We start from the raw sequence: 14,971 nt of genomic DNA, 5'->3' as shown, positions 1-14,971 counted from the left end.
GAACAAACAAATGTCTTGGAAGAAGTACAGCCAGAACGCTTCTTGAAAGTGAGGATGGCGAGACTTCACCTCATGTACTTTGGACTTATTATCAGGAGGGACCAGTCCCTAGAGAGGGACATCATGCTTGCTAAAGCAGAGGATCAGCAAAAAAGAGGCAGACCCTCAACGAGATGGACTGACACAGTGGCTGCAACAATGGGCTCAAACACAGCAACGATCGTGAGGATGGTGCAAGACTGGGCAGTGTTTCGTTCTGTTGCACACAGGGTCACTATGAGTCAGAACTGACTAGACAGCTACTAACAACAATCTTTACAGAAGCAGACTGCTACATCTGGTGGGTTCGAACTGCTGACCTTTCAGTTAGCAGCTGAGTGCTTAACGACTACACCACCAGCGCTCCTAGAAACTAGTATAACCTTAATACCTGAACTGAACAATGACAATAAAGACAAATGTGTAGCCCAATATCACCTATGAAAGGAGATATAAAGATATTAAATAAAGTAATAGCTATACAAATCCAGCAATGCATGTAAAAATAATATGTCAAGACTATGGCAAAAACTGCTACGGCTCTCTTTATCCATTCTTCTCTTTTTCCTTAGCCATAAGAATCCTGATTTTTAGTTACGGACTTCACACATTGCACATTACTTCCCAGCTAAAAGATTGCATTCCACAACCTTTGCAGCTAAGTGCTGCCATGTGATGAAGTTTTGGCCAACGTGATGTAAGTGAAAATGTTGTGTGTAACTATCAGGATGTCTGTTTTTTAAAGGAAGGCCTGCACCCCTCTTCCTTCCTTCCTACTTCCCGCTGCTCAGAATGGAGACACGACAGCCGAACTTCAACTTCAGCCCCTCGTTGTTGTTAACTGCTGTGGAGGCACGGTGACTCCACGCACCACAGAGTGAAATGCTGCCCAGTTCTGCACCATCCCCATAATTGCTTGGGGATCCGATCATTGTGATCCATAAGGTTTTCACTGGCTGATTTTCAAAAGTAGATTGTCAGGCCTTTCTTCCTAGTTCATGTGAGTCTGGCAGCTCTGCTGAAACCTGTTCGGCATCATGGTAACACTCAACCTCCACCGACAAACGGGTGGTGGCTGTGCATGCAGTGCACTGGCTTGGAATCAAAAATGGGTCTTCCAGATGGAAGGCGAGAATTCTACCACTGGACCACCACTGCCCCAGCCTCTTAGATACAATACACAAAAGGTGAAGAAGCAGCAATACAGAAGGAGCCTGGGATCCAAACACTGCACTTCCTACATCCAGGTTTGTTTGTTGTTGTTTTTTTTTTTTTAATGTGGGAAAGAAAGAAACTTCCATCTTGTTTAAGACACGATTGAGGCCTTGTTACTCACAGTCAAACCTAATCCAAACTGAGAATGCCATCAAGCAGGGTTTATCCCAAGAATGAAAGAATGGGTCAACATGGAAAATCTATTCATGAAATTCATCACATTACAGATCAAAGAAGAAAATCTATGATCATCTAAGTAGATTCTGAAGAAGCATTCAATAAAATTTCACTCTCGTTTTCTGTTTAAAAAATAAAATAAAAACTCTTAGTCAACTAACAATAGAAGGGAATTTCCTTAACCTGATAAATAGTATCCATCAAAATCTGTAGCAAAGATCATACTTCTGAGCGGGACTTGAGATGCATAGCCATTAAGGTTAGGCATGGGATAAGCATGCTACCCAGTCATCAATGAACTGGAAATCCTATTCAGTGCATTATTACAAGAAAAAGAAATAAAAAGGATACAGACTGAAAAGAATTATCATTTGCAGAAACTATAACTGACTATATAGAAAACTTGTCATGATCTTCAGATAAACTATGAGGATGAGCGAGAGCAATAAGGTTGCTGAATACAAAACCAACATAAACTTAATAGTGCATCCATACACTAGCAGTTTCCAATTATAAAATTCAGCAGAAAGAAATAAGACCTCAATCACAATAGCCACCATAGTCCAAAATACCATTATCTTTCTTTTGGATCATGAAAAATCCCCCTTACCAGCCTCCTTATTTTCCACTATTACTTCCCTCAAATTCACTCTCCACTCAGCAGCTAGTGATCTTTTGTAAATATAAATTAAATCATGTCACACTCCTTCTTCAACTTTTTCATGGCTACTCATTAGTTACAATTAAATCTTCACTTTCTATCATACCCATACTCCACATGACCCGGCCCCTGCCTATTCTCCAGATCATTCCCTTACCACTCGCTGGTCCCCTTAGTCACTCCACACCAGGCACTTAATGTCTTTCAGTTGCTGATGCACACCAAACTCCTCCTGCCTCAGGGCCTTTGCATATGCTTTTCCCTCTCCCTGGAACACTTTTCCCCCCAATCATGACCCAAGTGTTCCTAGTTATCCCTCAAGTCTCAGCTTAAATGTCACTCGCTTAATCTAAGTAAAGTTCCTTCTCTCTTAGCTCCTCCTTTTTTCTTTCATATCCCACCATAAGTATAATAATATTCCATCGCATATGATACCATAAAGTGTAAATACATTTTATTCATGGATTATTTATTCATTGCCTTGATTTCCCTCTGGACCATAAGTTCTATGAGGGCAACATTCACATCTGTGGTGCATTTAAAACAGTGCAGAGGAGTTGCCATATCCTTAATAATCCTATTAATAAGTGCCAGATGCTTAATAAGTATTCACTGAATGAATGAATGACTGTTGGTTTAGCAGGAGTCTCAGCTACAGCACCTACTGCACTCTTCCCAGGATTCAGGCTTGTCAAGGGGGTGGGGGAACCCCAGGGATCTATCTGGATGAGGGACCAAGAAGCCTCCTGAGGAAGCAAGTGGGGGCACATGGGGTCACATTATGGTCCATGGGCAGCTCCACGGTAGGGACAGGATGCTAAGCATAGACCAGCATCTGGCCATGACTCCTACCCCATCTGTCAAGAATTCAAGTCATGGACTTAAGGAGTTGCCATAAGGTGCTACTTTGCTGTGATCTTTGTGGAACATTAAGAGTTCAGAGGAGAGCAGATTAAGGAGTGATGGGGGCAGCAAGGGCAGCTCTTGGGCACCCTTGGTGAAGGCATTTACAACCCCAGAAGCTGCAGGGAGCCAAAGCAGGAATGGAGAAAAATGGTGAATCCCCCAGGAACCACAAGAAGACTTGGGCAGGCACACACACAAGGCACTGCGAGGGGTTCCCAACCATAGTCGGGGGAACTCTGAGGGGAGGTCTGAAGGTTCAACAATGGCAACTGGAAACAGCTGCCCGGGACTGCTACCGTGACTCTAGTTTTATTCCTCTAGAGGGTATGTGGTCTGGGAATCACAGATTACCATGAAACCCTTACAGCCAGCCCCAGGCAGGTTCCCAGAAACCATGCCTAGGGTCACCGGCCTGGTGGCATCACATCCTGAAGAGCAGATGGGCTATGATGGCACTGCCACATGGCCATTAGAGAAAGTGTCTTCCCACAGGAACCTCACAACAGAGGGCTGCTTCCCAGTATTTCCTCTAGAGCTCCCAGTGCTAATTTTTCAGCTGGAAATTAAGGAAGCAATGTTTCTGAGGCTACCTAATGCCAGGATAGTGTCTGCGGGTAATTCTACAATCTCTTGTACACCACAGACTCAGGCATATAAGAGGTACCCCCGACTGCTTAAATGTTTGTGTGAGCCAAGTGAGGAGGAGTGTTGTATCTGCCAGGGGCCCCTGAGAGGCAATCTTCTCGTTTGTTTCTTTTTGAGCTCACATACTTGTACACCACAGGATGTAACGAGGGATTGGCAGGATCCTGTTACCCCTGGTAAAGGACAATTGTTGGAGGCCTGTTTAGCACCTGCTTGTTACCTCTGTCCCTCACCCCCCAAAAAGCAATCCATGGCCATCAAGTCAAATCTGACTCATGGCAACGCCCAGGTGCTTCAGAATAGAACTGCACTCCACAGGGTTTTCTTGGCTGTGATCCTTATGGAAACAGATCACCAGGCCTTTCTTCTGCAGCACCGCTGGGTGGATTTGAACTGCCAACCTTCTTCACTTAGAAGTTGAGAGCAAACCATTGCACCACCTAGAGACCTCTATCCCCCCACCCCACCCCCAACATGCTGTGTATCTCCTGTCTGCCTAAGAGCACCTAGGACAGGCATGGATACAAGGGCTCACTTTAGATTTGACAACTGCCCAGGTGACACCTCTGGGGATAACCTCTGTGGCTGCTCTGACTCTTCCTCGCTCAAAAGGCTTCATCTGCCTTCTAGGAAGAGGGAGTAGTGAAGCCCTCGCTCGCCTTCTCCCCTAAGGAACCCTGAGATGGCCCCGCTCTGACCTACCTCTTGTCATCTTCCACCTGTACACCGATGGAGTGGAACTCTCTTCGGCTCCTGTTCTCTGTGTCTGAGTCTGAGATAGTCTCCACCTGGTGGCAGGGTGGACTGTCAGTGGCTGGAGGTAGCCAAGGGACCTTCCTGCCCTGTAAATCTTCCCAGGGAGAATGGCCAGCAATGGGTGAGCCCCAAGCCAGCTGGCAGATTCTGCAAAGACAGTCTGGCTGAACAAGATGAGAGATCCAAGAGGTCAGAGGTAGCAAGGTGGCACCCACCAGGCACCGCTCTCCACTCGCCAATAGGAGCGATGGTGCCAGGACAAAGGACAATGGGGTGGGCTGGGGCTGATTGGGGCAGCCCTGGCGAAGACCAGGTACCGGGGAGAGCTGCAGCACAGAGCAAACCATGGAGAAGATCTATATATCCAGAAGGCCCCTTGGACCCCCAACCCATTCCAACCGGCCAGGGACTGGACCTTTCTTGGCGTCCCTCCTCCCATACCTGCACCCCAATGGACGGCCGCCACTTCCGCTGCCGTGCCAGGCTCCTCAGCTCCTCCCTGCCAGGAATAGTCTTGATGATGAGTGTGGGGGGCTTGGGGCTGGCCCGAGATGGAACCGGCGCCAACTCCAGGGTACGCGCGCCCATGGCGGGGCCGTCCAACCCGTCGGCGGAGCTGCAGCGCCGGGCGGGTCCCTCTGCTGCGGTGAAGCTCTCGTGGGCGGAGTCGGTGCTGCTCTGGGCGGTGATGGAGATGCGGGGCGGGGCCTGGCTGCCCGGTGGGATGGGGGGCGGGGCCTTTCTGAAGTTGAAGGCTATTAGCAGGGAAAGCAGAGAGCTGATGAGAAACGCGTTTCCGCAGCCGTCTGGGGCCGACCACCCAACACACGCATGAGGTCCCACAGGACTCAGCGGCCACGCATACTCCGCGTGCTGCTATGTTTAGAGCCAAAGATTGTTCTCTTCGTCATCAGGCCCAGAGAGGCAAGTGGTCTGCCCAAAGCCACACAGCACAGCTGTGGCAGGGGTCAGAACCAGAACCCAGGGCGCTTTCTGACCTAGGGCCTGGCCAGGGGCAGAGAGGGAGTACTTACAGGAGCCGGGCCTCCCTGAGACAGAGGCGGGGGCAGCAAGGAGGGGCAGGCAGTCGTCGTCTTGAGAGCAGCCGGCCTGGATGGCCCGGAGGTAGCTGTGGCTCCGCATGCGGAAACAGCCGGGCAGGTCCAAGGCGTCCACCGCTTGGGACTCGAGCTCCCCAAACACGGACCCGCACACGGCCTCCAGCTGCTGGTTCAGCTCGTCGCTGAGCTGGTGACAGGGGGCAGGAAGACAGTTACTGAGGTGCAGGGGTGGGGTGGGGGAGGCGCTTTGCCTTAGGTGCATATCCAGATCTGCAGAGGCTGTGACTCTTTGTGACTCTCCTGCACTTATTTTCAAAAAAACCCTAGCTAGAGAGCAGAAGCAAAGACAGTTGGGGGTACCTCTGCCCTGTGCTGCCCGCGGGTCTGCCTTTGGGGCTCCGTCTTTCATTTAAATACCCCCCACCCCACCTGTAAGGAGCCTTGGTGCCACAGACAGTTAAGGGCTGGACTGTTAACGGAAAGGCTGGCAGTTCAAACCCACTCAGCAGCTCTGTGGGAGAAAGACCTGGCGATTCACTTCTGTAAAGATTACAGCCAAGAAAACCCTATAGAGCAGTTCTATCTGTCACATGGGGTGGCTATGAGTTGGAATCGACTTGATGGCACCTAACAATAACAACCCCACCTGTACATCTCCTGAACGTCTCCAGACCACCCCTTCTTCCTCTCTCTACCTAGTCCCAGCCCCTTGGGACTAGGGACTTGGCATCCACCCTTCTGCCCAGATATGGGGGCTGGGGACTGCAGGCGGGGACACTTTTATTTTATTATTTATAACTCACTATGTTAGAAAATTGATTGAAAGCAACCTATAGAGATATATACCAACTGGCAGAATGGAAATTAATGGGTAAGTGATGGAGCAAAAATTAACCTTGGAGTGTTCCAAGCCTTCCTCTACCCTCTGCCCACTAACAGGTTCTGACGTGGCCCATTCGTTCCTTCCCTGACCTTGTCATCTGAGAAAAGCTCAGCCATTGCCAGATGAGGTTTTGGTTTTTGTTTCTGATATTCTGTGATCCATGGTGTTAAAAAATTAAAGCAAGTAAGAAAGAAGCAAAACAAAAATGTTGCTCATGCAACCGTGTTGCACAACACTGCACTAAGACTAAATTTACCACAGAAGTTGCAGCTTCATTCGCGTTACATGACAGAACTGGCACAAAGGAAAAACGAAGGGAGGAAAAGAAGATGGTGCCAGAGGTAAGCTCTACACCCATCAGCACAGATGACAAAATCCCATGCATTCTCAAGATAGGTGCACATTTGACCCTGGGCTTCCAAGCAGCCAAAGCAATGAGGAGTATAGCCTGATGGTTGCCTGCACGGGCTATGGAGTGAGACCTACCTGGCCTTGCCACTTCCTAGCAGTGTGGCCTTGTGAAGTTACTTAAAGTTTGTGGATCTCAGTTTACTCACTTGTGAAATGGGAGTGATAATGGGACCATCCTCATAGGGCTATTGAGAGAACTCAAAGAAAAACATGTGAGGCACAAGGTACAGTTACTGTCACATAGTAAGCACTCAGTCAACAGACCAGGTGCTCATGAGAACCACAACAATTCCTGTCACTGAGCACAAGAGAAATTCTCCCCAACCCTGGTGGATAATTATGTAGAGGCCATTGGATGAAGTCATGGACAAGGTCATCACAATGAGTGTAACAAGTATCCCATGGCTGCATCTGATGACATCTTCCTAGGAAAGATTCATGGCATCACATTTATGTGCAGTCAATGGAGGCCCCAAAGAGTGGCTTGATCCATATGTAAAATGCAGCTCAGTGTTCCCATAACTTGGCCTCTAAAGCATAACATGATTTCACTAGATCCTCCCTCAGATAAAGCAGGAATTTCCATCCCATTCTACTAACGGACAAACTGAGGCTCAGAGAGGGCAGATGAATCATCCAAGGATGACCGACTGGAAGTGGTAAAACCAGAATTAAATGCCAAATTTTCTGGCTCCCATGCCAAGCTGACTGAGCATCAGAATCTCCTGGGGAGTTTGTGAAACTTACAATAACTCAGGCCCAACCCTAGAATCTGAACCTAGGGATCTCCTAACTATCTACCTCTGTTTGCTTTGGCTGCTTGGAAGCTCAGAGTCAAATTTGCTGGAGGTTCAGATTCAGTGGTTCCAATGAGTAATTAAAAAGAATAACTACCTGGACATCGTTTTGCAGCTTTTTCTAAAGGAACTTCATTGTAAAGGCACAGAACACACAAACCATGGAAAAAGTAATCCAGGATCCTGTAGAAGCTGAAGTTCTCTCATGTGTGACTGCACAAGCCAAATTCCTGGGACAGCTGTGGCTTTCACCATGACTCCTTGTAAGTCTACCTCTCAGTCTTCCTATCCCAGGACCCCAGAGGCACCAGGAACCAGGAGTCGCCAGGGTGCTTCCTGCAGCTCAGGAGTGATCTAATTCCTGCTATTTCTGGGCCAGGCTCAGGACACTCCCAGCTACAACCAATCCAGCCTAGAGGGGCCCTCTTGAAGCACAGGGGAGCTGACTAACCCTAGCAGACAGAGTTGCTGTCCTGAGCCTGGATACTAGGCCTAGATGGAATCTCATTCTGCACCCCTCTGTCCCTAGCCCTCTTCTGTGTGGAAAGCATTAAGCATAATATCTAACATATAGCAGATATTCAATAAATGTTAGCTATTATTGTGAGGAACAGAAGGTTCTTAAATCAAGTGACAATGCTTCTCAGAATGAGGCTTCTCTTTCTCAAGGTTCTGAAGCTCTTGGAATCCCACCCATAGGCTATACCCATGACCAACTGCATTCAAGATAGACAGAGGGAAGGTGAGCAAGTCTTCAGTGCCACACACTTCCTATCTCTACTGGCCAAGTGGAGTTTCTGATGTTCTAACAAGAGACCACAACAATTCCTGTCAATGATCCCAAGAGAAATTTCTCCTACCCCAATGGATTATATGTAGAGGACATTGGACGAAGTCATGGGCAAGGACCCAAGAGAAACACAGACTCGTATGGATTCTCAGAGGAATGCTGCGCCTAGTTGATCTTTACTGTATTATGATTATGAAATTGTAACATTGTACTTTGAATTCTATCATCCCCCACCTCTTTCCACCCTAGTACTACCAACCCCTGCTTGCAATAGGGTACAAGTCAAAGAATCCTTTTGGGGAATGAGAACCTTAGGCTTTCTCCAAATCAGAACTCAGAATCAGCAGCCATTTGCAAAGGTGCAGGATATTTAGAAGACAATACCTCGTTTGGATCTAATTGGAATTGTCCACGCTATAGTTGGTGGGTCCATCTGGGGGCCAGGTGACATTCTGCATACTTTACACATGTTATTTAGTTTAGATAACCTTTTGAAAACCCTCCCACTTCAAAACACTTTAAAACACTGGATAAAGTATAACAAATGTTGTTTTATATGCATAGCTGAGCTCACAAGAAAGCAATGTTAAGTCCCCAGTGGACAAAAGCAAAGAAGAGACAGAAAATCAGAATATTAACTGTGTGAGCCAATGCTGCAAACAGACCACTGGAAGTGGGAGGAGGGGGCAGTGGTTGCTTCTCCCGGTAACCAAAGTGCTTGGGTTTTAACACCCACTCAGGCACAAGAGTAAGGCTTTGGATCCACATGAATCAGGATATTGGCAATGAGAGCCTACATAAAGCCACAAAAGGGAAAACCTTTGATGAAAAGAGAGACTAGGAAAAAAAATAAAAAATCAGCACAGGCTGATGACAAGGAAGCTGGTCTGTAGCCTAGGCCCTGGGTGGAGGAAGGCAAATCTCCTAAGAATTTGTAACCATCAGTTGGCCCTCACACACACACAAGTTCAATTTATACAGCCTGCATGGGCTAGACCCCAAAATTAAAAATTAACTTAAAATGATCCCAGACCAGGAATACCCCTAACAGAAGCAATTGTAAAGTATTTCCTGGGGGACCAACTCCTAACCCAGCTGTTCCGGATTCTCACAAATAGAGCTCCACTGAAAATGAGCTAACATTGGGCTATATGGTAGACAGCATCTAAGATGGACCCTAATGATCTACACCTCTTGGTATTCACATCCTTGTGTAATCCCTTCCTCTTGAATGTGGACTGGATGTACTGGCCCACTTCTAAAGAACAGAATATGGCAGATGCAATGGCATGTGACCAAGGGATAGAGTACCCAATAAGCAGGGTATGCACAGACTTAATTGTGCTTACTAATCTGTAGTGCACAATTTCACCTGATTTTCACCACATCTGATGTGGTAAGTCAGTGCATACCTTGCAAATCAGGTGAAATCTGTCCCTGGATGTCATTTCAGAGCTTAGGTTAAAAAAAACTTGGACACTCTCTCTCACTGTCTCTCTCTTGGAGCCCTCACTCTGGGGAAAGCAAGCTGCTGTGTTGTGATTAACACTATGATGAGCCCCATGTGACAAGGAGCTGATGTCTCTGGCCAATAGCCATCAAGGATCTGGACTTGAGACCTGCCAACAGCCACATTAATAAGCTTGTAAGTGGATCTAGGCACATATTGAGATGACTGTAGCCCCAGCCAATATCTTCATTGCAGCCTTGTGAAACACTTAAGTCAAGTGACATCCAGCTAAGCTGCACTTAGATTCCTTACCCACAGAAACTGTTAAGTAATAAATGTTTGCTGTTTTAAGATACTACACTTAAGTGTAATTTATTATATGACAATAGATAACTAATACAGACTGTAACAAAAGCAAGAACTAAACTTTTACTGAGTTAAGCCTCTGAGAACTCAGGATTTATCTGTTACAGAAGCAGTACTACATTAGCTAAAACAGAATAGCTTTTAAACTGTGTTTAAAATTTCTAAGACCTGAAAGATGAAACTGAAAACATAAGGAGAAAATCAAATACTTTGTAAAAGACAGGAAAGATTTGAAAAGGAATCAAATCAGATTTCTAGAAACAAAAAAAAAAAAGTCAATGAAATTAAAAGCACACTGAATGGGTTAAACAGCAATTGAGACACAGCTGAAGAGAAAATTAGTGAATCTGAAGATAGGTATGGAAATTATCCAGAAGGCAACACAGGGAGTCAAAGAGATTAAAAAAAAAAAAAGTATATATATGAAGGGGAAGTTAAGGTACATGAAGGAAAGAATGAGAAGGTCTCACATACAACTAACAAGAGTTCCAGAAGAAGAAACTAGATAGAATGTGGAAGAGGCAATATTTGAAAATATAATGATGGTGGTTGAGAATTTCCCAGACTTAGGACTTCAGGCATGACAGTGTAAAGAGGACACCAAATCCTATGCTCCAAAACAACTATAAAGCTGGACAAAACTATCAAAAACAACCATTTCATCACTCTGATAACTGACCAAGGGCATACAACAAAGAAGTGCTTACTCTTGGAAATTACTCAACTACAGGTAAGAATAGCATGTGTTTGTGGTGTTCTTGCCTAGGACTGCTCCCATTCCCCAACCCCCGAGCGCTAATAGTACAAAATAGTTCAGCAAGGGTGACACAGGCTGTGAAAACCAGCTGCTTCAATGCCACTTCCAGAGGACTCACTTGATTTGTAGCACTGTCAGTTATAGTGTCAAGAACAAGAAAGGCCAGCAGCTCTGCTAACCTGGGATTGCAGTACTATTTGAGGCAAGCAATGGACAGGTGGACTAGCTGAGGATTTAATGGGGAGTTCCAGGAGATGAGACAGCCACAGGGGATTTGACAAGCTCTCCACATAACCCAGGTTGACTATAGGCTATGTGCATGAATAGCAGAGACCAGAAAGGACTTGTGCCACCCACACATACCTGGCCAATGGAGCCTGTGCATACATGCAGAGGACGCACAAGAGAACCTGGAAAAAAGTAAATGCCAGGGCAGACTTGAAAACACTCTGAAGTTTGCACTGCCCAGGCCATACATAGAACTATAAACAGAGAGAAGAAGCCCTATTAGCTTGAGGTTTTTAAGCACAACCTCTGACCAATCTTTGGCTGAATATTAAACTAGGCAGAAACAGGGGCAACCCCTAGGAAGCCAGGCTTAAAAATAAAAACAAGAGAAAAAAAATACTGAGAGGAGACATCAGAGGTCACATGTTGCAAGAGAAGCTGACTTCACAGATTTAGTCCAGGCAAACGAACAAAGGAACAACAGTTTTTGGGAAGAAGAGTCAGAATCCAGAGTTGCTACAAGATATTATCTAAAAATGTTCAGTATCTAACAAAAATTATGAAACATGCAAATAAACAGGAAAGTGTGAATGTCTCCAAATGTTGAGTTTATCAGACAAGACTACAAACAACTATTATAAATATGTTCTAATAACTAAGAAATGCATGTTTAAAGACTTAAAGCATGATAACAATGACTTTATTAATAGAAAATCTGAACAAAGAAATAGAAATTATTTTTTAAAAAATTAACCGAATAGAATTTCTGGAGTAGATCAGTATAACCGAAACAAAATTTTTTACTACAGGGGCTCAGCAGAAGAAATAAAACTTGAAGACACATCTGTAGAAATTATCCAACTGAAGAATGGGGATAAAAAAGACTGGATTAAAAGCAAATAGAGCCTCAGAGACCTGCGGGACAACATTGAACATACCATGTAATGGGAGTCCCAGAAAAGAAGAGGAGAGAGAGAAAGGGGAAGAAAAAATCTTTGAAGAAACAATTACCAAAAACTTTCCAAATGTGAGAAAAACATTAATCTACAGATCAAAGAAGCTCAATGAACCCAAAGTAAGCAACACAAAGAGATCCATATCCAGACAGCTTACAGTCAAAATGTTCAAAGACAAATAGAAAATCTTAAAAGAAGCAAAAGAAAAACAATTCACCACATACAGGAAAACAAAAATATGATTAGTAACTAGCCTCTCGTCAAAAACAATGAAGGCCAGAAGGCAGTGCAATGGCATATTCAAAGTGCTGAAAGAAAATAATGTCAACCAAAAATTCAGTATCAAGCAAAACTATCCCTCAGAATTGAAATCAAAATAAAGACATTTCCAGATAAATACAGACTGAATAATTCATTGCTAGCAAACCTATCTTACAAGAAATACTAATAAACTACACCAAAAATGGTAAATATAAGGTAAAAAAAAAAAAAAAAACTATAGGTGTATTTTTCTAAAATTCTTTAAAAGACATAAGATTGTACAAAACAATAATTATAATACCATACTGTTAGGTTTATAATACAAATACATGTAACATATATGACAATAATCACACAAAGAATGGCAGAGAAAATGGAGATCTATTGGAGCGATGTTTCTATATTTTACAGAATTAGATTTTGATGAGATGCACATTGTAATTTCTAGAGCAACAACTAAGAAAATAGCTAAAAAAAATAGTAAAAAATCAACAAAGGAATTAAAATGGTACACTAAAAAAATTATTTATTTAATACGAAAGAAGAAAGAAGGCAGTAAAGGGGAAACAAAGGAACAAAAATATGAGACAATCCAACCATACCAATAATCACATTAAATGTGAATGGACAGAACAGTCTGATTCAAAAGGCAGAGATTGTCAGACTGGATAAAAATAAGCGAGATCCAATTATATGCTGTTTACAAGAGAATACCTTAATATATATACAAAGGAATAATAAGCAGCCATGAAAGGAAAGAAGTACCAATACAGGCTACAGTTTGGATGAACCCTGAAAACATGCTAAGTGAAAGAAGCCAGACACAAATAGTCACATAATGTATGATTCCGTTTATATGAAATATTTAGAATAGGTAAATGCATAGAGACAGAAAGCAGATTCATGGTTGCTGGGGATAGAGTTCTACTCTGTCCTATAGGGTCGCTATGAGTCAGAATCAACTTGATGGCAATAGACTTTTACAGGCGATAGAGAGAGGGAGAAATAGGGCATGATTATTTAATGGGTACCAGCTGTTCTTCTAGGGTGATGAAAAAGTTTTGAAACCAGAGAGAAATGGTGGCTGCACAACATTGTGAATGCACTAAATGCCACTGAATTGCACACTTTTAAATGCTTATTTGTATGTTATATGAATTTCGCCTCAACTAAAATAATGTTTTAAAGAGACACAGCTTAGATTAAAAACAAAAATAGGTTGAAAGTAAATGATAGAAAAAAAAATTCCATGCAAAGAGTAATCATGAGAGAATTTTCCACAACTGACAAAAGACATGAATCATCATATTCAGGGAGCACACATGCACATATCAAAGTAAAAGTGCAGAATGCCAAAAATAAAGACAAAATTGTAACAGCAGTCAGAAAGAAACAAAGATTACCTACACAGAAAGAAAATTAGACTGACAGCAGATTTCTCAAAAGCAATAATAGAAGATGGATGACAAAGGAATACCTTCAAAACACTGAGAAAATAAATGGTGAACTAGAATTCTATAATAAGCTAGAGGGGGTAAAATAAAGACCATTTTCATGAAAAACAGTTTGCTACTAGCAGACATTCACTGAAAAAATTTACTAAAGGATATACTTTAGGGGGAAGGAATGAGATGTATGAATGTACAGTGAAGGGGAAAAACATACAGATGTGAGTATATATAATCACTAATATATATAGAATACTAATAGCATAAAAAAGTAACAACAATCATAGAGACTAATTTGGAGAGGTAAAAAGAAGGTAGAACTAAAATACTGTGCAGCAAGTACCTCTAAGAAGGGAACAGGTGATCTGGTACCACAGTGGTTAATCACTCTGCTGCTAACTGAAAGGTCAATTGTTTGAATCCACCAGCCACTCTGAGGGAGAAAGATGTGGCAGTCTACTTCTGTAAAGATTTACAGACTTGGAAACCATATGGGACCATTCTACTTTGTCCTATAGGGTCGCTATGAGTTGGAATTGACTCAACAGCAACAGGTTTGGTTATGGTTTTAAGGTGTTTGCAATTGTTCCAGGGGAGGGTAGAAAAAATTATCAATTTTAGACTTGGCTAAGCCAAACATTCACATTAAAATTTTAAGGGCAACCAGAAAAGAACTGAAACAGAATACAGAACTACCAAACCAGAAGAAGATTTGGTGAAGAGAAGAATAAAGAAAACTCAGTCAACCCAAAACAAGGCAGCAGGGAGGTGGGGCCAAGATGGCGGAGCAGTTAGATGCTTCTGGTGGACCCTCTTACAACAAAGACCCAAGAAACAAGTGATTCGATTATATGTGGCAATCCGGGAGCCCTGAACATTAAAGGCAGAGTTGAGGAACCGGACTGAGTGGCAGGGGGAGGGAGAGACCAAGTGGGATTTATACCAGGTATACAGAGATGGTTCAACATTAGAAAAACAATCAATGTAATCCATCACATAAATAAAACAAAAGACAAGAACCACATTACCTTAACAATTGATACGGAAAAGGCACTTGACAAAGTCCAACACCCATTCATGATAAAAACTCTCAACAAAATAGGAATATAATTAAGGGCTATATAATATAATTAAGGGCATTTATACAAAGCCAACAGCCAACAT

The 14,971-nt window shown here is 43.5% G+C and overlaps 1 protein-coding gene across 1 annotated transcript in view; it reads right to left on the bottom strand.

The window, feature by feature from the left end:
- The window catches only part of DLGAP3 (DLG associated protein 3), a 40,429-nt gene that overhangs the window by 15,151 nt on the left and 10,307 nt on the right, over positions 1-14,971 (bottom strand). Inside the window, exons 4-6 of the mRNA XM_004371963.2 lie at positions 5,434-5,647; positions 4,841-5,154; positions 4,346-4,431 (exon numbers count right to left, since the gene is read on the bottom strand). Coding sequence (XP_004372020.1) covers positions 4,346-4,431; positions 4,841-5,154; positions 5,434-5,647 — 614 coding nt within the window. The remainder of the gene's footprint in view (positions 1-4,345; positions 4,432-4,840; positions 5,155-5,433; positions 5,648-14,971) is intronic.

The sequence above is a fragment of the Trichechus manatus genome, unplaced genomic scaffold (assembly GCF_000243295.1).
Source record: "Trichechus manatus latirostris isolate Lorelei unplaced genomic scaffold, TriManLat1.0 scaffold00015, whole genome shotgun sequence".
Taxonomy (NCBI): Eukaryota; Metazoa; Chordata; class Mammalia; order Sirenia; family Trichechidae; genus Trichechus; species Trichechus manatus.
The sequence above is the reverse complement of the archived record's forward strand: the minus strand, read 5'-3'. Positions and strand labels throughout refer to the sequence as shown.